This window comes from Harpia harpyja, chromosome 8, assembly GCF_026419915.1.
Source record: "Harpia harpyja isolate bHarHar1 chromosome 8, bHarHar1 primary haplotype, whole genome shotgun sequence".
NCBI lineage: Eukaryota > Metazoa > Chordata > Aves > Accipitriformes > Accipitridae > Harpia > Harpia harpyja.
Window position 1 is genome coordinate 41713251 of NC_068947.1, and position 23136 is coordinate 41736386.

Below are 23136 nucleotides of genomic sequence, written 5' to 3' on the forward strand. Positions count from 1 at the left end.
TCGTGGTTTAACCCCAGCCAGCAACTAAACACCACGCAGCCGCTCACTCACTCCCCCCCATTCAGTGGGATGGGGGAGAAAATCGGGAAAAGAAGCAAAACCCATGGGTTGAGATAAGAACGGTTTAATAGAACAGAAAAGAAGAAACTAATAATGATAATGATAACACTAATAAAATGACAACAGTAATAATGAAAGGATTGGAATGTACAAATGATGCGCAGTGCAATTGCTCACCACCCGCTGATCGACACCCAGCCAGTCCCCCGAGCAGCGATTCCCTGCTCCCACTTCCCAGTTCCTATACTAGATGGGACATCACATGGTATGGAATACCCCGTTGGCCAGTTTGGGTCAGGTGCCCTGGCTGTGTCCTGTGCCAACTTCTTGTGCCCCTCCAGCTTTCTCACTGGCTGGGCATGAGAAGCTGAAAAATCCTTGACTTTAGACTAAACACTACTTAGCAACAACTGAAAACATCAGTGTTATCAACATTCTTCGCATACTGAACTCAAAACATAGCACTGTACCAGCTACTAGGAAGACAGTTAACTCTATCCCAGCTGAAACCAGGACAAAGTGCTTTGCTAAGACACCTCTTAAGTCACCACCTCTCCCATGCCTAAGCAGCTAGTTCTGCCTTGGGCAGAACTGCAAGCTCTTACAGATTTGAACACACAGGTTTTTTCCCCGTTGCATCACATAACACAAAAGCTATTCAGCTTACAGTGTGGAAGAAGCCCTTCTCCAATAAAGCAGCGCTGAAATTGTTGGGGTGGGCCCCATGGCAACTTCTGCAATCTGAGGTCCTCTTATGTAAGCGCAGTGGCTTGACATGAAGTTGCACTGGTAAAAAAACATCTGTTTTGTTATAGGAGCTTCAGGTGCAACTGGATGACTCGGGACACATGAATGAAGATCTGAAGGAGCAGCTGGCGGTCTCTGACAGGAGGAACAATCTTCTCCAGTCAGAGCTGGATGAGCTGAGGGCTTTGCTGGACCAGACAGAACGGGCAAGGAAGCTGGCAGAGCATGAACTGCTGGAAGCCACTGAACGTGTGAACCTGCTTCACACTCAGGTTGGCTTTTTCTGTGCTCTCTCCCTCTCTGGGTTAAACTGAGCCTTGCCTATTAAGCACTGACAGTGTTTGTCCATGACCATCATAAGTCAGACACACCCTGCCCTCCTTCAAGGGAGAAAATGAGGAGAGGAAGTAAGTCACTCTCTAGATATGCCACCTCACTCCCTTCAAGTTAGCTGGAATTGATGATTCAGCCAACTGCTTTAAACAGTTCCCAGAAAAAGCAATGATGGAAGATAACAAGAGTAAATTTGATTTCTTTCCTTCTTCCGTGCTGTAAAACCAGTTTCCTGCTTTAGTTAAGCCATGGCTGGGATGGCGAGGCATTTCTTTGGAGAAGCGACGCAGGTGATGCTTTTGCGCAGGTCGCTGATGTTACTCAGCAATGAAGACTGTAGAGGCTGGGTCTAAAAATAGGTGTATTGTGCAGGGCAGGAAACCACCCCGCAGCAAAGTGCTCTCTGCCACATCACAGGTCTTCATTAAGATAGGCCTTTGGACTTTGTCATGATGGACACTGCAGTATTTACAGGGTCATGGAGGGGCGTGTCCTGACGCGCCAGCAGTTTTGCTACAAAACCAGATCTTCTTTTCACCAAATAATGGTCAGAACGAAATGAAAACGTGCTACAGGCTGGCAATGTTTTGCAATGTTTCCTCCAGCACATTGATGACATGGGGCTTCTGTTTTAATCACGTCATTGACTAACTGATTATGGATCTTTAGTTTTCCAGGATGAACTGCCTTATTCATTCTTCTATTTCAGCCTCTGGCTTATTATTTTATCTGAATCAAAAGCTGAATATTTACAGCTTTGAGAGTATTTTTAATATTTCCTCAGTCTCAAGCTAGGCTATGTAGTAAAGGCCAGCCCTTACCACATACCTGGGTCTCCCTTCCCAAATACTTCTGTAATCCAGAAGATGCAAAAATCAGTAAGCCTTGGTGTGCTATGGTATTTAGAGAAGTTACGTCTCTAATCATCACTTTTCCTCCTTTTCCACTGTTCTTTTGGGGAAAACTTAATAAAAGAACACAAGCCTGATCAATCAAAAGAAGAAGCTGGAGGGTGACATTTCCCAGATGCAGAATGAAGTGGAGGAATCAATCCAGGAGTGCCGGAACGCAGAGGAAAAAGCCAAGAAAGCAATCACAGATGTAAGTAGGCTGACTCTGCTCACTTCTTTTCAGTACTGCAATGTCTTAGGAGAACCAAGAAAGTATTTCCCAAGTTGCCATTTCTGTGCTTGCTACAAAGCACTCCACAGTTATCTGGAGATAACTGATGAAACTACAAAAAAAACCAGGCTAGAGGTAAAAAGAGAGGAAGGACTTCTTCCTGATGTTTGGGGTTTGGTTTTGGTTGTTTTGTTGGGCTTCTTTTTGCCCCAGGAATGCAGTTTCCACTGATCCTCAAAGTTTCAGGTCATGTCACCTTTGAATCGGGTAAATCATACACCTGGATAAGCTAAACCAATTCAGACTCAACTAGTGCTAACTGGTCTCCTGGTGTACATAGAATCCGATGTGAGAAAGAAAATTACGCAATCCCAAACAGGGTATCCTAGATCTAGGTGCCTATTCGAAAAACAGGAGGACTAAGATCCCAGGAGGAGACACGGAATACATTCTTCCTCTAAGGAAGACATAATTTGGGCAGGTATAGTTTAATTTCCCACAGACCTGGAGAAATCCATGTCTTCAGAGTTCAGCTGATGTATTGCATCGTACCAACAGATAAAATGAAAGCTAGGACTGGAGGTTTCTGTGAGTTACGTGTCTGCAGTGCCTGGACAAAGCTATTCCTGTACCATGGTCTTTACTGCTTCTCAGCTGACAGCACTATTACTGCCTGCCGGAGAGAAGATGCTGATTGTCCTTGATTCAGCTCCAGCCTGGACTGCAATGACTGCTGTCTTCTGATGACTGCTCAGTGATGGGTACAAAATCTGTAAATGGCTCTTGGTGGCAGGCACAAACATCAAAGCAGGAATTTACTAATTGGCACCCTTGTTACCTGTCTTACAGAACGGCCAGAGACTATGTAAGACGTTGAGACTGAGCTTTCTATCCCAGCACAGACTGCAGAAAGTGCTCTGCTGTTACAGCAACTCAGGCAGCTCTTGTCTATGGCTGTGCCGGGAAATTTGTCTGCCATTTGTTTTAAGCTACTACCTTCCAAGAGCTTCAAACACCAAGATTAGATTTTTAATAAGTTCTACGTAAAACGTCTGTAGTGAATGGCACAGGCTTACTTGTAGGCTTTATAAATGAGGACATGATAAAGCACAGATACTTAAAAAAAAAAAAAAAAAAAAGGCAGGGGGGGATCCAAAATCACAGCATTAGAATAGGGAGGAAAAAAAGGCCTCCAAAGCTATTCTGTCCTTGGATTTTCTCTGTGCAGGCAAGATACACACACACAAGATATTCTCTGGAGCTTTGGGTACAGTGAAATGATCCAAACGGGATAATCCAAGACCGATCTTCCATGATTTCTTCTGAGACATAATCCAATAGCATAAGAGAGCTGCTGTAAAATGTGGTTGTTTTTCAGGCAGCAATGATGGCTGAGGAGCTTAAAAAGGAGCAGGATACTAGTGCTCACTTAGAGAGAATGAAGAAGAACATGGAGCAAACCATTAAAGACCTCCAGAAGCGACTGGATGAAGCAGAACAAATAGCCCTGAAAGGTGGCAAGAAGCAGATCCAGAAACTGGAATCCAGGGTAAGTTTGTGATCCAGCTTCAGACCACTGTCTCCTGCTTACAGAACGGGAACCACATAGGTGCCTTAGGGCTGCCTGATAAGTTCACAGAGGCCAATAAGGGATACTATGAACACTTCCCTCTGTTTCACAAAATGCAGGTGAGCAGTTCTGGGAGGCAAGCTTCCCCTTCATCATCCAGCTACAATGAGCTGTGGTAGCACAGCAGATGACCAAGCCCTTAACTAAAAAAAGAATTAAAAAAATCCCCAACATCGAAAACCAGCAAAAGCCTCTCCAATGCTTGCTTCAGTTAAACTTTTTTGGCCTTTGCATATGTCTGCACCTTTGACTGCTGGTGCAGCTCAAATACATTTATGAAAAAGCAGAATGGAAAGGTGACATTTTTATCTGTGTCTGAAATTTGACTCTATGGAGATGCTGAAGAAATTAGCATCTCTTGAACTGAATCAGATTGTCTGCTGCTTTATATAGATGTAGCAGTATAATGGCACGGGGTTTTCCTTTTTTTGCAGGTTCGTGAACTGGAGAATGAACTCGAGACTGAACTCCGTCGCAATTCAGATGCCCAAAAAGGAGCCCGCAAGTTTGAGAGGCGCATAAAAGAGCTGACTTATCAGGTATGCTGAGGACTCTAGTAACCACTAGGTCCCTGGAAATGAATGTGTTCTCCCAGTGTCATAAGTTGCCTCAATGTTTCAGTGAAGGATGAAGGATGGCATTACCCAGAGCTTTCTGATTGTAGGAAGCTTTAGGGATAGGAGGAACATCTCCCTAGGGCTACCATCATCTTGCTTGACTCATTGTGACTAACGTTAGAAAGCCTGTGTTGCTGGGATTTGGACAGTTTTAGCACAGTATTAATATGGAGCAGGCTTAGATGACTATTCACACTGCAAGAGAAGACAGAGGCCAGCTGTCTCTCAGCTGTGCTGATGTTGCAAAAAAGAGCCAGAAGGATTCAGTTGACTCTAATGCATCACTCAGTGTAGCGTTACCCAGTCCCAGGGCTCTGTCACCTATTGTTGAGCAGTGAGGTCTAGTTGTGAACCTCCCACAGGTTTGCTAACAGCTACTGTTGCTGCTTGCCTTTTGAAAAAGGTCTTCAGCACAGAGCACTGATCCTTTTGCTTTCAACAGCATTCTTAAGAAGATAATCCCATCCATCTGCTTTAGGAGATTATTTAGCCTCCTACCTGTTGTTTTACTCTGACTTTTGTATGCGGAGGCTGAAGGTTGTTTTCCTAGAATACAGTGCTCCAGCACAGGCAGACAGAATTAGCTCGTCCTTCTGCTTGTGGACTGCGACAGCTTAAACCTGGCTCCTTTTACCAGAAATGCCTCCAAACAAGATTTCTAAATATGGAAATTACATATAGGTCTGTTTCACTCAATAATGACACACTGTGTAATGACAAGCGTGCTCCTCATCCCTGAGCAAGGAACTCTGTGTGTGTTTATGTGTATACTTCTGAAAGTGTGTGCACATATATATGTATGTGTATACATATATATATTTACATATATATATAAATGGGGAGGCTACTTTCTTTTAGTCCTCAGCCTCCAGGCTTACATACATCTTCAATCAACCTATAGAAATTTTTCTCCTCTATACACAGGGTGATCACAATACTGCTTGTTTGTATTTTGAACTACGTGTTTCTAAAATTATATATATGGCAGCCATACCTATTTCATTGTGGGAGATGCTTTAGGCCTTTTTACACTGGCAATCCAATTAATGGTGTTTTGATGCAGTCAGAAGAAGATAAGAAGAATCTGGCCAGGATGCAGGACCTGATTGACAAGCTACAATTGAAAGTGAAGAGCTACAAGCACCAAGCAGAGGAAGCTGTAAGTAACTATGTGGGACTTTTTACCTTTGAGAAATTTATTGTCCTAAACCCACAAAGCTTTTAGTACAAATACACATTTTTTTTGTGTGTGTTAATATTTGCATTTATATTCATATAAAACCTGTATGTATAAATGTATTTATAATATAGATTAAAATACGTAGCATATGTGTTGATTGTATTTAAGAAAAGGTATTCAATTTTATCTTAAGACTGCAGTATAATTTGCAAGGGAAGGGGGGAAGGGAAGGAACAGGAAAGACTTTCCTCTTCGTCCCTCAGAAGGCATATTGAGAGCCTCCCAGTTCACTTAACATGTAGAGTGCCACTGGAAACATCAACTCTATAAAACAACAATCTCAGTTCTCCAGGAGGCAAGTGGTTCCCATACAGCTGTTACCTAGTCATGCTGAGCACTTTCCATCCTGCTTGAAATGGAAAGCTTTGTTTCACGTGGGCAGGAGGAAATCAGCTGCTCTGTTTTCTCTCGCCAGGAAGCCCAAGCCAATCTGTACCTTTCGAAGTACAGAAAACAGCAACATGATCTGGATGATGCTGAAGAAAGGGCTGAAATAGCTGAATCTCAGGTTAATAAGCTGAGGAGCAAGTCAAGAGACATTGGCATGAAAAAGGTACAGTTATACCGTATGGGGTAAATGTGACTGTTTAATACACAGTAGTGGATGCTGTGTATGCAGGAAGATCTGTTACATCTCTTAAAGTAGCATGGACTAGAAAAAATTCTTGTTTACTGAATTTTTTAGTTTCAGTCTGCCCTTTACATTAACATTAAGGCAAGCCTTTAGGACAGCAATCTGATGCTTAGGCAAAATGAATTCTCTGTCCTCTTGATGTTGTCCTTTAACCTCTGTGGTCAGCAGCCAGAAGTTTCCAGACCTGGTGATTTGGGGTTTTGGTTTTTTGTTGTGTTTTTTTTTTTTTTTCAAGGGATATTAAAAAGCTCCATCTTTTTCTCCCTCTGATGATGTAGATTTCTATGTATGTAATACAGCCCAGGGATTACTGCACTAGCGGTTGCCAGATATTTTAACATTGCTCTTTCAATGAACTTCTATTGATTTGAAGAGCTGGATAAAAAGAAAATATTACTGATTAGCCACTTAGGTGCTGGGAACTCATTAGTAATTAGAAACATATTTGTGGTGTTTTGCACTTGAGCAGGACGGTAGTACAATAATATTGATGAAACTAAAAGGTGCCCAAGAACTTGGTCTGGAACTGAAAGCAAGCCTTTGCTTACCTAACTTGCCCTGGTTGCCACAAGGCAAGCAAAGAGTGGGGTTGTTATTTGTGGGAATGATAGTAAGAGGAGCTGGGTCTTTGCTTTATCTATTTATTTCATTTGCAAATGAAACATAAAATGCCATGCTTAACATCATATAAGTTTTATGGGGGTGACAGCTCCTGAGTTAAGAAAGAGTGGGGGGAAGAAAAAAATTCTGTATAATTTTGGTATTTTTATCACACTTGATCCCAACACCCTCCTTCTCTCTTCTGTATCCACCATTCTGTGCAAGGAAACACTCCAGTTTCTGCTTTCATATTGGACTAATAAAGTCACCTTTTACTGCTATAAATGACTGTAGCTCCGCTGTCTAGAGCAGAGCTACATTAAAACTGCATGAAGATCTGGTCTCTCACACATTTATGTATGATGGAAGCACTACTGTAACTGAAGCTTAAAAGAAGTTTTGCAGCTTTTCAGATTAAAAAATTTCCACATATTTTTCTTGTCGTGGTTTAACCCCAGCCAGCAACTAAACACCACGCAGCCGCTCACTCACTCCCCCCCACCCAGTGGGATGGGGGAGAAAATCGGGAAAAGAAGCAAAACCCGTGGGTTGAGATAAGAACGGTTTAATAGAACAGAAAAGAAGAAACTAATAATGATAATGATAACACTAATAAAATGACAACAGCAATAATGAAAGGATTGGAATGTACAAATGATACGCAGTGCAATTGCTCACCACCCGCCGACCGACACCCAGCCAGTCCCCCGAGCGGCGAATCCCTGCCCCCCACTTCCCCGTTTCTGTACTGGATGGGACGTCACATGGTATGGAATACACCGTTGGCCAGTTTGGGTCAGGTGCCCTGGCTGTGTCCTGTGCCAACTTCTTGTGCCCCTCCAGCTTTCTCGCTGGCTGGGCATGAGAAGCTGAAAAATCCTTGACATTAGTCTAAACACTACTGAGCAACAACTGAAAACATCAGTGTTATCAACATTCTTCGCTCTGAACTCAAAACATAGCACTGTACCAGCTACTAGGAAGACAGTTAACTCTATCCCAGCTGAAACCAGGACATTCTTTAAATTATTCCAGCCCTACAAAAAAAAATGAAAACCCATGTAAGTTCACAAAGCCATGGCATCACAGACACTGAAATAGGTAAACCATAAGAGTAATTTATTTTTTTAAATACTGTTAAGAGTGCTATTTATTCCCTGTGTCTTACTAGTACCCTCTTTCTGCCTTAAATATGCAACAGTCACAGAAAAATGGATGCCTTTTTTTATTAGTCAGATGCTAGTTTGCTAACACCTATTCCAGCTCTGGTTCATAGCAGAGTAGTGCGCTGTCAAAAGATGAGCTCAACGGTACATGCAAAGGTGTCATCTCCACAAAAAGGGACTTGTGGCAGTAACGGCAGTAGCTGCCAGGAAACATGTTCAGGCAGCGAGTGCTGTCCCAAAAGTCATGACCCATCTCCTTTGGGGAGAGAAAGGCACTGGAGAGACTACTTTAACCATGTAGCATTAGAAATACCTTGTCTACTGCTACTAGCACCCATGTTCCTGGAAACTCTGGGAAGTGTGTGTGATTCAGAACACCACCATCTGTTGAAACAGAATTGTATAGAAGTCATCTGCTATCAAAGGGATATATACTCTAGCATGAGGACAAGAAACCTGTATTGTTAAAGTAAGATGGCAAAGGTTGGCTAGATCGGTGCTAGTCTATTTCAGATACAAACTGGTAATACCAGGGAGGAGAAGCTTTTGTCATTTGCTTGTGAACTTACTCTAAAACCTCCCCAACATTTTTAACAGTTGTATACTATCTCAATTGCATTTCAGGTTCATGAAGAGGAATAAGTACAGCTGAAGCTAACAGATATGAGAAGATGCTTGATATAATCAGGCACAACTGAAAGCAGATGTAGAAAAAAATAAGCCCTTACAGAAATAAACATCAAGTGAAAATCCAAAGAGACTGTATAGTGTATTCCATTCATTTCTTTTTTCTTTTTGCCAAGCCTCAGGGATCAATAAAAGATTACATCTTGCCAACAGCCCACTTCATTATATTGGAACAAATCCTAATTGGCAGATCTCTGACAAAATCAAAACCAAGGGCAAATCCAGTCATGCTTCACAGTCTCGTGTATTTCATGTGCAGATTGTTAAAGCAGCACAGATTAAACCTGTGCAGGGGGACAGCCCTTAAAGCTGGGATAACCCAGCTTCCATCTGTCCTGCCAGTCAGTCTGTATGACTTTTGTAGGAAAGCAGAAAGTAAACTTTTTCATATGAACAGTCAGTTCAGAAGCTTCCACTACTACAAGCCAAAAGACTTTTGCTGCAGGAGAGACATAGGAGATGCTGTGGAGGGACATGTCCCATCAGGACTGCCTGTGGCTCAGAAATAGGGTGTTCTCTTAGATCTTTTCCACTTTTAAACAGGGAAGTTGTCTTTGCTTGAAATTAAAATACTAAATTAAGTGCAAGACAGTAAGCCTCCTCCTTCCCTCATACTGAAAAAAAAAAAAAAATCCCTCAAAACCGAATCTTCTGCGGAAACTTTTTCATTGTCCCTTTAGGACATCCAAGTTCCAATTTTTCATGCCGACTCCTCACATACAAGTGTCAATTGACTTTTTTTTTTTTTTTCCTACCAGTTCAGTTGTTTGTTACTGTTGCTCAGATAATCACATTTCCATGTGGCTCTTAGTATAACTCAATGGGGAAGGTGAAGGAACTCTTTGTTCTTTTCAGCAGCAATCTCAGTAGCATCTGTGTGTGCAGAGAGGGATTTTCTTCTGGTATGTCAAGGTGCTCATATGATTTCTTCTCTTCTTCTGCATTTCTAGTCAAAACAAAAATGTTTGTAAGAACTACTGATTTGTAAAATTAATCCTCTAGTGGGAACAGAACAAGACACACTCACTATAAAGATAAGTAAGTCAGTATTTTCCATTTTAACATTAGCTGAGTAAAATAAACATCCACATAACAGTGCAGAAACATTCCTGTTTCTTCCATCTAGTCCTCCATCAATGTAATTGAAGCTGAGTTAACCTGTAAACTGTTCCACTTCCTCTGATTATGATATGGTAAAAGTCTCAACAGGTCCCAAGATAAATGAATCTTGCTCAAATTCTCTAAATTAAGCAGCTGCATATCAAAAGTATGTTATCATCTCTAAAGCATGTTAGCATTAAAATTGACTAGTAAGAAGCACGCAAGTGAATCTTTAAGTGAGAGAAAAATTAAGAAAGACTAAGACTCAATCATTTTAGAGTTTCTTTCTGGTGTGTTCTTGTCAAACCTCACAGTAACCATTGTAAAATGTCTCCTGAAGCTTACCAAATTCAGGCTGTGACAAAATCTTAAGGCCCAGGGAGTTCAAAGTTATATCTCTCCATGGATATGCCCATGGATATTTCTGTCAGACACAGAAAGATGTACCCTAAGGACTAAGAGATGAAGTTCATTTTTTTAAGGATACTCACCACAAATGCAGAGGAAGGAGACAGAATATTCTAAGAGAGAGACAGCCTATTACAAATGCACGAGAATAAAATGCATTCACTAGAAGATGCTGTACTCCAGTAAATGGGAGAGATGTGTAGAGAGATGAGATCAGGGATCATATGGTTAGAACAGTCTCCTAAACAAAGCAATTAGTATAATTTTTCACACTGAAGTTTTGGTGAGCTTTGCCATTGGATATAATTGAAATAGTAATTTGGGCCCTACTGAAGACTAGGTATGTGTATTGCTTGAGGGACTTCATGCTTTGGTTGGGGGGTTTTTTTGGTCTTAAACACAAGCGAGAAAAATTAACCAGTTTGTTTTTAAAGCAAGTTATCAGAAAGTATTTGTGAATTTTTCATCTTTCTGTAGGGCACAGGAGAGCATCTGGTCAAGAGAAGGGCATGTTAACATTGTTACAACCAAAATACTATTGCATAGATGTACCAAGGAGGGCCTTCTGGACATAGAAAATAGCAAGAACAAGGACAATTTATTTATGCTGAGACTTATCATCCTACGTTTTCCTTCATTGTATATTTAACCCATGAAAATCAAATTTATGTTTTGGTTAAACATTCAAGGTCTGGATTTAAGCTTAATAGTGCCTTTAAAAATAAATTCCCTAGTGATTGTACGTACCTTGAACCAGAGCAAGAAACAGTTTCCTGCTCCCACCACTGCAGCGATCACTCCTAGCACAATTTTCCCAGTATTACCTGCATTTTCTTTAAAAATAGAAATTCCAAAAAGTTTAACAGAAGTGCTTTATATCACAAATTAATGTTCACTACTGTTCAATAAGTATATCAAAGCGATGTTTTTTCTCTTATTTATAATCTAAAAGCTATGATTTAGGGAGAATGTCTCAGGTTGTTCTTAATGCTACTAATACATGAATGTTCAAGTTACTTGACCCATACTATAAGACTTTAAAGTGATACTTTAATGACTTGTGTCAATAGCTAAAAGCAGATTATTTTACTTAATTGTGCTGATACAAAATTCCATGTGTGCTCATGTAATATGATTTGACAACTTCTTAATACAAGTCCCATTTAAAAACAATCAAGTGCCCAGTATGGTAAACGCTGCCCCCAGGTACAGTGCTTGGTGCCATTAATGGTGCTGCTGACTTCCAGTAGAACAACTCCGTAAGTGTTATCCGGCCCAGACCATAGATTTCATGATTTCTGTTACAAAACCTTTGCAACTTTCATCTAAAACATTTCCCAACTTCATGATGCAACCATATAATCCAGGTGGGCACAAGAAGCAGCAGATCCTGAGGTGGGTTTTAACAACAGTTTCCACTGGAGATAAGAGCCCGTCTAGCAGAAACCTCTGCACGGCACCAAGCATCTCGTTACTCCAGCCAATTTCAATGTGAGAACACTCAGACCAGGAGGACTCATTCCTTTAAGTACAGTTATTCTACTTCAGGCTTCCTTTCCACTGCTGCATCTCATCCAAAGAATTTGAAAAATTCTACACTCCTCTGGGAACAACCTATGGATGTCTGGCAAACAGTTAAAAAATGAGAACTGCCAAAACAGAGCATTTAATCTAGTCATTGCCTTTAGCTTGGCTCTGTCCCCACACGTAGACCTATAGTTACATCTTGTCAGTTCCTTTGGTAGAGCAGCTTTAAGCTGTGGCCTTTCTTTACACTGGAGAAGGCCTCTGAAATGATTGCAAATTCATCTCACTTTTCCCCTTAAAAGTCTCCTTTTCAGTGTCACTTGGAAATCTTTCTGATGGTTGAGCAGCTGCTGTGCTATGACCACTATCCAACATACTGATCTAGCTCGTTCCCTTATGCCCTGCTGTCTCTATCTGCTTATCTGCTTTCAGCCTCTGCTGCCACAAAGATGCTAATGTCTCTGGTAAGTGTCATCTCTGTTCTGTATAATGTATTTCTGGTCCACGAGTAGGAAAATTCTGTGAGCGGCACAGTAATTTAGCCACTAAAGAGGCAATTTGTATCACCTATGGCTACCGTAAGATCCATCCGCAGAGAGTAGCTAGAGAAAGGCATTTGTAGAGGCTGATCCAGATCACATTTGGACTGAACAGGTGCGTGTGTCTCCAGTAAATGTACAGGGAGACTGATGGACTTGTGCACATAAATTAGGACCATCAGTTAAGTGTGTAACTCCTTGGAGGTGTTCAATACTCTCCACTTCAGAGGCACAACATTAGGTTTACAGGATAAGGAAGATCATGCTGGAATTTGAGCTGCAAGGAAGTATGTTTATCTGACTTAACTGTTTTCTTTAATCTAAATCTCCTCCTTCAGGTTGCATATAGCATTTAAAATAACCCTACATCAAGATTTCAGACTGAAATTAAGTTATCATGGGGGAGGGTGGAGAAAGGAAGACAAAAATATGCAGTTGTTATCACTTATTCTAGCCCCATTTCTGCTATGTTGCCCCTGATTTTTATGTCCTACTGGCTGCTTCAAGTTCTCCTCTTCTCAAAAACAAAAACAAATGAGGTGTCCTATATTAGTTCTCAGTCTTTTAGGTGATTGTATTTAATTGTATATAATGCCTATGTGATACTGTTTGAATGGGTTTTTTTCTCCTCTCTTTGGACTGAGATTTAAGGAGGCTGCATCCCAAACAGCATACTATTTTTGAACAAACCTATAATTTGTTTGCACTATAATTGTAGAAAGCTGGTGTAAATTTTTTTAACCTTCGGTAAGAGTTTTCAATAGATAGAAAAGTTAATCAGTAAGCTTCCTTGAAACTGGAGACAATGAAATAACTGTAACTTAGAGTTCAGAGCTGGAAATTTACTACAGTTCATAAAAACGCAGGCATGCATATAAACATATATATCCCCAGGTCTAAAAAAGACCTGCTGTGTAGAATTAAGGCTTTGAAAATAACAACTGTGTGTTCTCATCAACAAGGTTTCTTCTGCAGGCAAATTTATACCACATCTTTGGGCTTCTCTTCATCTCCCTGCTACATTTAAAGACCATATTTGCTGTTAGCAGAGCATTTAGGACATGATTTTGAGAGTTTCCCTGTACCCTTAGCTCTGGGGACAGTCAGTGGCAACTGAGGGCAGCCACCGATTTTGAGACCTTTGCCACAACAAGCTGCAAATTGAAAGAAAGAAAATTCAAGTCTTTAAATAAATACATCTTAGGTAACTTTTTTTTCTTGGGACAAAAATAATAAAATATCTCTTCTACCCACCTGTACTAATTATAGAAGGTGATTTTTCTCAATATTTTACAGATTTCTGATTGACCCTTTGGCCCTGCATTCCCCTCACTGGTCCCCATCCTCCAAAATGGAAAGAGCAGCAACTTACCAACTTGCAAAGTTCTCACAGTAAGTTTTGTGTAGTGAGGTGTTGAAATGTTACACAGATATTCTCCACTGTCGTTTGCAGTAAGATCACGCAACATCAGTGACAAGTCATTTTGGTTAATCTGGACTCGAGGCTGGTAAGAGTGAGATGTACCATTGAAGGAGGCCAGGACTGAAATCACTGCATTTCTGTTTAAGGTCCAGACAACGCTGAAACCTTCAGTGTTTGCAGTGTTATTGCTGTATTCACAAGGAATTGCAGTGCTACTTCCTTCCATGTTAGACAGTTGGTCTGAAACAGATAATTGAAGAACTCTCTACAGTTTTTTTTTAAATACTGTGAAGGTTATTTAGACATTTTCTGATTTTTTTCTGAAGTCCAATAATACTGTGGACAAATATAAAAACATATTTCACTATTTGGATATATTCAAACATCACAGTATGCTTCTAGAAGCATCTGAAGATTTTAAAAGCAAACCTATCTTACATTAAAAAAAATAAAAACATCTAATTGGTATTAGCCATACTTACGAAAATTTTGTTTTCATTTGCCTATTTCTCCTCTAACTCAGGGGGCTCATTAATAAAAGTAATTCAGCCTAGTCTAAGTTACTGTGTAAAGTAGCATGAAATTCCACATGTTGGGAGCAGAGAGAAAATGCAACTAATCAGATACCTGCACATTTAAAGCAAAAGGGTAAAACTGTTACAACATAATTTAATTAAAAGAAGACAAGACTGTATTTAGTTAGAAATAACTTTCAGCTATGGTGGACTTAAGTACTTTACCTGTCTGTGTGGAACACTTACAATTAATGAATAGCGCTTAAAAAAAAAAAAAAGGAAGGGGAAGGAGAGAGCAGGTAAGTTGAACTAATAGCTAATGTATAAAATACTAATATAAGACAAATTAATATCATAGCACAACTATCAATCTGACAGCAGGCATCTGCTGCAAAGGAAGGAAAATCAGAGGAGGCTGTGGTGGCTGGCAGTCTGCTGGAGGGGAAACTAATACATTATTTTGACATGGTACCACCATGCTTGGTTTTTGTGGGGGGGGCTGAATGAACAGAGGTGTGGGGCTGAAAACCATGAGGACAAAACAAAACAAAACTGTATCCCACACTGCTAATACATAAGGAAAAGGAAAGCAGTATATTTTCAAAATGTTGCAGTGAGAGGATAGATGGATGCAGAGAAATTCAAACAAGTGTAATGAAATGTACCTTTTTCTCTTGTGGATCGGAAGGATAGATTAACAAAATAGACACTTATAGTGCACTTGTTACCTACAATGATGCCATACTTGAAACCTTCCATATTGTAAGCTATTGTATGTAAATTAAAAACTGCACTCTACTTCTGAAGCATATGCAGTGGATTAGGAACTGAAAGTGTCTGGCTACATTTCAGCGGGCAATCAGGGCGATGGAAGCAGCCATACACATCTCACAAGGGAATTGCTCTTGCATTGCTCTTGATCCAATTAAAAAATATTTCCTAAGAAACCACGAGAGGTTGAAAAGTACCAGTTATTTACTTGAACTGAATTTCCAGTGAAATTCAGGAGGAGGACAAAACGGAGTTGAAATTTCATAGCCCTGTTTTTCCTTAACTATGAGGAAATGAGCTGCTGTTTGCTCAAACGCAAACAGTGCTTGCTGCTCTCCACTCCCATGCACCCCCAGCACTCAACCCGCGCACTTAAGAATGCACTTGAAGAGAAGTACAATGAAAGGATCAGATGGTACTGGTAAAAGTCTGGCAAAAGATGGGAAATGGACTGAGCAAGGAGCATACGCATCTAGAGCAGCAGGCAAATTTTCACCTCCCTCATATAACCCACAAGTTCACTAAGGTTTCCATGTATTTTGTCTGAGCTCATTCTTTTCTTGATAGAGTGTAAAGTTTGATTATTAGGCACCTCTTGAAATGTGAAACCGATATGGAAGAAAACTTCAGAGTAAAGCTAACTTACAAAGTGTGTGCTATCCCCTCTCATCCCTACTTCTTGGACATATGCTGCCTTGTAATTGTAACAGACAAGTTTCAAAGAGGAAGGTGCATCCTGTTGCACCATCCCTTATCCATGTTGCCCCACTGCAGAAATACTGTATTTAATTTGGCTCTGAAACCAGCTGTTACATTCAGTAACAATGCAGGAAGAGAATTCCATTCATTCCTACCTTGCATCTTCCATTCAGCAGCCCACTCTTCATTAGGGAGATGAATATGACAGTAGTAAGGATCAGCTGTGTTTATAATGTTCTGATCACTTCTAAGAGAATAGAGAACTCCATCCCTGGTTTCCTCCCGATATGTTTCTTGGATGGATGTATTGCCTTGTACCCAAGATATACGTGGTGCTGGGTAAGCGAGAAAGGCATAGCACTTCAGCATCCTTTCTGTGTCTGTCTTTTGGTATTCCAGTGCATAATAAGAGGAAACTGTAAATTAAAAATATATATATAAAAATTAAAAAATCAATCCTAATACTTTTAAAATCCTTTTTAACTTGAAGTGATTGGTCTTTTGAAACAACATTGGGGAGCATAAACATAACTGAGAACAAAATTTAATCTGTGTTTGATGTGAGAAGAAAGCATAGCACTATTTACTGTCAATGCCAGGGTCAGTACTGTTCTGAGAAGCCAAACAATGTTTTAAAACTCAAGTATACTACCTAATTACCCCTTAGAAATCACAGTGCAGTAGGTTATGAGAACAAGTCCTGCACTGTAATTTTTCAACTCATGTTACAACATTTCATCAGAGAGAATGAATTGCTTGATAAAACCATCAGGCTCAAAAGGTGCTCTATGGGGTTGGAGGATTTTGATTCCATGTGAGAAATAACACAAGAAAATCTGTTGGTGTAATCCCATTTGCACTGGCGCAACCCAAGCAGTTCTGATGTCTTACCGACCTCTTACATGCAGCATGACTTCCACTTCTGTTTTAGTTTGCCTTGTTCCCACATAGCAATTATAACGGCCCTCATCAGTCAAGGTCAGGTTACTAAGTTTCAAGGAGGCGTTTCCACTAGGAATGTTCTCGTGGAAAAGGTGTGTTCTGTGTCTGTAGTATGAGTCTTGCCTTTCCAGCTGATCCCTCTGGTAGTAGTAGCTGTGCACGTTTTTTTCCCCTTTCTTCCAATAAATTACTTCATCATCCCCAGCTGGGAAAGGACAAGGGAGGATGCAATCCTTGGAAAACAGCCCCGTTACTGTTTCCTGTTCTGTAAAACCTAAAGCCCGTAAGTACAAATGAATAAGTTAAATTTAGTCTACAAGCGTATATCTGCCCCTCCTTATCCCTGACAAAAAATGCTGTGGCAGGCAGCACATTCCTACCAAGCGTGCCAACGGCTCTTTCACAGCTTTTCTGGGGCATGTCTCTGGGACAGCAAGGGTCTTCATTCAGTTTAATCAATACTATAATGCAGAGCTCTAGTCTTTAAACTTACAATCAGTTTAAGCAGATATCCTGAGTAAGCACCTACATATTCAAATCAGCACACCGCCACCTTACCACCCGAGCTTCGAACGCATTTCCAAAAGCACACCTTCAACCTCAAAACCTTTTGAGCTGCAGCTTGCTACTCGCTCAAACATTCATAGTGCCGTGTTGCAATGGCCTGGGTTACCAATAACCTCACATAGTGCCAAGCAGTTGTACCGTCACAGGAAAAAAGGATGTGATGGTGCAACTGACAGGAAGGACAGAACTTCTGGAAACACATTCACTACTACAGACAGCATCAGGAAACTCTGTCCCAGCCCCCAGAGGTAATTAAGGTGTGGATTCCTCAAAATTAATTCACACAAGTGGTAGCATCTAATTGCTGTTAACATTTAATTTAGGCCTTTCTGGCATAAAAGAACAATTTTAAATTAATCTTTTTAAAAAACTGACTGCAATAATTCAGCATTGTTGTATGGACCTTCTTGGCCAAGGCCAGACAACCTGTTAGGCTGGTAGCGAGCGTCCGGCTGCAGCGGTCATCTGGGAAATTTTTATGCCCTCTCCAGCTCATCTGGCAGGGCAATCCGAATGACTTTTTCTCAGTCTTCTCAGTGCAAAGTCAACCAATGTACTTCAAACCATTTTCAGTATGAACTGACAACTACTGCCTGCTGAGCAGTCACACGACGTGCTCCAGCAGCCAAGCCGTGGGCAGAAACGCTGGCAGGTAACCATTTAGGTGCTCAGTGTGCTCAATGGCCATGGCCATCTGTGCAGCCATCTTCCAAACAGACATCTTTTGCTTCAGAAGTGTTTTACATAACCCCAAATTGATTCTTTACCATTAATAAACAGTGTTTGAATTAATTCATTCCCCCCTATTAAAAAAATGAATAATAATTGTCGTCTTTATTATTTTTCATAAAAAACAGAGCTAAAACCTACCCCAAAGTGTAGCACCTATGTGAAATAAATAGATGAGAAGAGATGGTATTTTCTGTCCCTTCATGTCTTCTTTGGTTCATGGTAGACTCATGTCAAACTGACAACATAATAGGAGGGGAGAAAACCTGTTTAAATGCAGGTAAAATACAGACTCTAATTAAATAATTTCCTTTGTACAATTTATTAAGGACTGTAGGCTTTTGTATGATGTTTTTTGTTCGCACAGCCTTGGCCCAGATTTTTGGCCTGTAATGCTATACATTTCATAACAGTTGAGGCCCTCTCATTACCATGTAATCCCTTGCAGATTGATACTTGCTGTTCATTTTTAATAAATAGAAAGTGTTTACCCACAGTATTCTTACAGGGCTAGGGAACATTAATCTTAATCATTCATGAACAGGCCACTAAGGAAAAACGGCCAAGTACAATTTCCAAAAGGATGTAAGAAGTCCCTTGTCAAGCCAGAGTCTTCTACTTCCTAAAATATATTACTGATTACTGCGAAATTTGACTTTCTGGGTGGGAAATTTGCTTGCATTTGCAAATATTGCAGATATAAAGAATTTTTCACACTTTACTCTTCACCAGATCAAAAGGGCATCATCCGAACTTCCAAAAATGTGTGTATGGAAGTCTAGGGTAGGAAAGCAAAGAGGGAGGAGGTTCTCCCATCATATCTTATGGTTTGTCAGTTAAATAACAATGAACTGGAAGCTCTTGCACACAACAAAAAAAGAATAATCTTATTGTAACTGACAGACCGTACTCTTCCTCCACCCAGGCATGCTATTCTAAAATACAGCATACCACAGTGGAGAAGCTACCTCCTGAATCAAATAGCTTGAAAAGTGTTTAAAGAGCTTCCCCTAGTCCTTTTATTCTCCCCAAAGGACAGCTATAGGTACCATTCCTAACTTACACAGAGCACAGGTTTAGCCATGCTTGCTAGCCAGTTCTTTTAATACTAATGAATAATTTTGACTGGTCTGTGTGGCTGTATTTGTGGTGGATGTAAATCTTACATCCCAAGGATTTTTGCATGTTATTTCTTTGGTAAAACTACTGTGACTATTTTATGCATTCTCACTTTTCTATTAGGGAGAAAAAAACAACAGAGGGGCACCAAAATATTAAACCTGAGACAGAGATAATGCAAGAGTAAAACAAACACTTATGATATATAATTTTGTTCCGTGTTAGCAGCAATTGCCAGTATCTACCTCCTTTTCTCCTTGCATTGGCAAGTGGTGTACATCATGTTTTATTGGATTTTTTGCTCATTTGCTCGTTTGTCCATCACTTCCAACTTGATTGATATAAGATATTGTGCTTGATGTTTGAATGTCAGAAACTGCAATCAATGCTAAATTTCCTTTAGTGACTGATCTGCCACGTTTAATAGACAGTCACGTTTAATTGGCAGTGACACTTTGAGAGTAACATGGTTCCAACAGTACCTCTGCAATGCCTTTGGGGGCTGCATCAAAGAGTGAAGACTGGACAGCACAGGCTGCCTCACATCTTCTAGCTGTACTCCATAAAACTGTACTGAAATACAGAACAGTAACTAGTTAGCTGAAAAATTTCATGTTCTTAGCTTTGGATCTTCCCAGCATAGTGTGCTGAGAAAAATGTTTGTTGGTCTGTAGAAACACCTGAGGAGCGTAGGCTCTGGCCAGTCGTCTTTTCAGAAGGTCTGGGGTCTTACAGGCATATGTATGCTGATAGTCAGAGTCACACTGCAAAGTACTGAAGAAACATGCTTTTCCTGTTTGTTACAGGCCTAAATGGCACAACCAAGAAATCAAGTCCTAAGGCTTTGTAGTGAAATATCAATACGAAATTATACAGACAGCGCACAACTAGAATTAAGATCACTGTAGTCACGTCAGTTACTGATGCTCTAGTTTTCAGGAGACTTATTTCCTACTGAACCACCACAGGCTCAGCCAGGGTTTCTGAGAGCAAGGCAAGGCACTGAAATACATCTTCCAAGACATACTGAACAGCTCAGGTAGTGGTAGGGGCAACACTGCACTTGCTTTGGCCACTATAGGAAATGAACATCAAAAGGCACATGCTTTCTTTCTCTTCTGTTAGTCAGTAACCAAACCACATGTCCGACCTACATCATCTCTGAACTCTGCATTCAATGTGAACCCTGACCAGAGCACTCCCCTAGCATACAGGCATCAGGATCGATCTCTGCTGAGTGAACTTTCCTCTATGACCCACTGTGAGAACAGCTATGCATATTGCGATATTCTCCTAACCCTGTAAACAAAAGTTATTTATTCCTTAGTAAAAAGGATTCTGATTAATTCCTTTTCAAGGTAACTTAACAACAGCACATTGTGGTGGAAAAACACTTAACTGCAAGGTTCAAGCAAACAACTTGAACTTCACTTGCAGACTTAACTGCAAGGTTCAAGCAAACAACTTGAACTTCACTTGCAGACTTAACTGCAAGGTTCAAGCAAATTATTTAATTGAACTTCACTTACAGACTTAACACGCCACTATTGCAGGTTTTACAGATACAATGGAGGAATGCACTATTGCAATTTTAAAAGCAAGAGTAGTACACTACTACGACCACAAGCAATTCACAGACAACCACAAGCACACACGTGTTTACAAACTTAAAGCATAAACAATATTCACTTACCCCTCCAGGTAAGGGCTCTCACTCCCAGGGAAGCTACCTCGACCAGCGTCCCGATCAAGCGGGGGGAAGGGTCTCCTTCACAAGCCAACTCTATAGTTGGCTAAGTGACTCCCCAGTTTCCAATCTGAATCTTAGGGTTTTTATCCCCTGACTTGTGGAATGGTGTGTATGACTATGTCTGAGCGGACTATGACGTATCCCCGAGTGGATTATGTATATCTGAGTGGAGTTTCCTCTTACCTTTCTTTTGCTGGTCTGTGATTGTTTGAATACACAAGGTGGTGGTTTGAAACTGAAGCTGAAACCCTCCAGTTTTTTTTTTTTTTTACCTTGCTACCAGTTACCTCAGGCAACTGAATAGTGGTTGGATTGAGACTCAGGGCATACTATTTGTTAAGGGATTTCAAGGCTCAGTTCAGGTTTTGGTTCTTTGAAAGGTGCAGCCACTGCTCTGTTTAGTTTAGGGTTTATCAGCCTACCCAGGGCTAAGCTGTCTACACAGCTCCCCGTGAGTCGTCTCTGCAGAGAGACAGGGCTCAAGGCAATTCAAGGCTGGGTCACTCTTGTAACCCCCCATGAGTCACCTGTGTGCACTAGACATGGTAAAACTTGTTTGTGAACTACAAGCTGGACAATCCATACACACATTTCAAGCGCATGCATGCTTATGAGGACTGGAAATGCCTGAGGATTTCAAGTTTTACCAACAAGCAAACAAGAAAAACAAATGTGTAAAGTTCTAAAAAGTCCATGTTAACCACATACTGCTAAAATCTCGTACTAGCCACAATGATACTAGCTTTCCAGAATTTCCCTACTGAATCTTCAGGAGGCATTTTCCGCAGTAGAAAAGAGAATTAATTCTCCGCCTCCCCCCAATGAAACCCTTACGACTTAAATGCTAACTCCATACTTCAGTTGTTGAGAAGTACTCCCAAAGGAAGAAGGTCCCCACATTCTAAACATTAAAAATTGTCTGAGGAAGTAGACCAAAAACACTATGGTTTACCTCAATATAGACATACCATATTCCCCACCTCCCCCACCTCATACACTTGTAACACCATATAGCTGTTATTAGAATGTTGGGGGTTTTTTTACCTCTTCTGATTTCACAAGTAGCCAAAAAATTCAGACTCTCGTTGTTTCAGGTGTTTCTTGCAGGCAGGGTTTATATATATAAAAAAAATAAAACAAATATACACCTCTCCTGAAGCCGTGGAACTTTGCCTCTTTCCTGCTCCCTTCACAGCCACACCTACACATACCAGAACTCAAGTATTTAATGTGCAAGTCCATTCGTGTCCCATAAATGAAAGGAGTTGTTTATGTAGCATGGACCATGTTTCTATACGTGTGAAGCTTCCACACCTTTTGCATTCACTTCTCCCTCTTTGGGCTTAAAAAGCTTTTTCTCTTAACCATTTATTTTGCCTGGCTTTGTTGAACAAACTCTTCAATGATAACTCCTGCAAGCTGTAACTGAGTAACAGAAGAAATCAGTTATCGTCAGAAATGTGATTTCTACAGCACTGGTGATGCCGCTTGGGGATTGTGCTCAGGCATTAAGAGAGCATTTTAGGGAAGAGGGCTTACAAAAAACCAAACAAAATGCAGGAAGACGTGAAGGGAAGCGGGGTCTGTCCTCAAAGACCCCAGCTGGTGTTAGCAGTACGCAGGTGAGGTGTGCCTCCTGCATTCCTGGGAGAACCAGCTTTCCCACCCGCTCTCTTCCCCACCACCGCACAGCAGTTCCAGCTGGCAATTGCAGCTGACCTCCAGCTACAACTCCTCTGCTCGCAGGACTCACTTTTTCATACATCCACCTGTAAAGTACTGCACCTCAGGCCACGAGCTTCGCTATCAGCAGGTACAGTTGCTGCCTCCTCTCAGCCTGCACGGTGTAGCACCTTCACAGCTTAGTACTAAAGCGGGTTAACGTTTAACTGAGGAAACGCGCACGCACAGCCCAAGGTCGAGCCACCCGTCAGGCAGAGGAGAGCAGCAAAGCTTTAAGAAATACAGCTCCCGCGTGTTGAAGGGTGACTGCGGGCCGCACCCCACACCGTGAGGCCTTTTCCGCTGCAGCATTGTGGAAAGAGTCGCTCCTGCCCACCCATGCTTAGCCCAGGGGCAAAATGACAGCGCCATCTTCTCCCCCGCGCCGCGGCCTCTCGTCTCCATGGTTACCAAGCGGAAGTGACGAAGCCCGATGCTTTACAAGCCCTCCCCCTCCGCGGCGGCGCGTAGTATGGAGAGCCGGAGTG

General features: G+C 41.1%; 2 protein-coding genes across 7 annotated transcripts in view; one reads left to right on the forward strand and one right to left on the reverse strand.

Annotated features, from left to right (window-relative positions):
* Positions 1-8905, forward strand: part of MYH15 (myosin heavy chain 15) — a 50320-nt gene extending 41415 nt beyond the window's left edge. For both annotated transcript variants that reach the window (XM_052794009.1, XM_052794010.1), the window contains exons 37-43: positions 876-1079; positions 2116-2241; positions 3641-3811; positions 4327-4431; positions 5573-5668; positions 6165-6302; positions 8774-8905. In XM_052794009.1, coding sequence (XP_052649969.1) covers positions 876-1079; positions 2116-2241; positions 3641-3811; positions 4327-4431; positions 5573-5668; positions 6165-6302; positions 8774-8791 — 858 coding nt within the window. In that variant the 3' untranslated portion in view covers positions 8792-8905. The remainder of the gene's footprint in view (positions 1-875; positions 1080-2115; positions 2242-3640; positions 3812-4326; positions 4432-5572; positions 5669-6164; positions 6303-8773) is intronic.
* On the reverse strand, positions 8082-23015 carry HHLA2 (HERV-H LTR-associating 2). Of its 5 annotated transcripts, none has more exons than XM_052794021.1 (7): positions 22680-23014; positions 18199-18295; positions 16715-17035; positions 15975-16235; positions 13784-14074; positions 11093-11178; positions 8082-9782 (listed from the first exon to the last, which is right to left on the reverse strand). In XM_052794021.1, exons 2-7 carry the CDS (start codon positions 18260-18262, stop codon positions 9753-9755), a joined length of 1053 nt encoding a protein of 350 aa, XP_052649981.1. In that variant the 5' UTR covers positions 18263-18295; positions 22680-23014; the 3' UTR covers positions 8082-9752. The 5 variants fall into 5 exon arrangements, with proteins under 5 accessions (XP_052649981.1, XP_052649978.1, XP_052649977.1 ...); XM_052794018.1 differs by lacking the exons at positions 8082-9782; positions 22680-23014 and adding exons at positions 19659-19749; positions 20870-21046 and having other exon boundaries at positions 9806-11178; XM_052794017.1 differs by lacking the exon at positions 8082-9782 and having other exon boundaries at positions 9806-11178; positions 22680-23015.
* Between the last annotated feature and the right edge of the window lie 121 nt (positions 23016-23136).

Bases quoted from the DNA above. Each gene is read 5' to 3' on its own strand.
- HHLA2 (XM_052794017.1), bottom strand. From the start codon at position 18,262: ATGAAGGGACAGAAAATACCATCTCTTCTCATCTATTTATTTCACATA. The intron at 17,036-18,198 runs GTAGGTTTTAGC...TACGGGCTTTAG, and splicing joins CATAGGTGCTACACTTTGGG to GTTTTACAGAACAGGAAACA. The intron at 11,179-13,783 runs GTAAGTTGCTGC...CTATTTTTAAAG, and splicing joins TGTGAGAACTTTGCAAGTTG to AAAATGCAGGTAATACTGGG.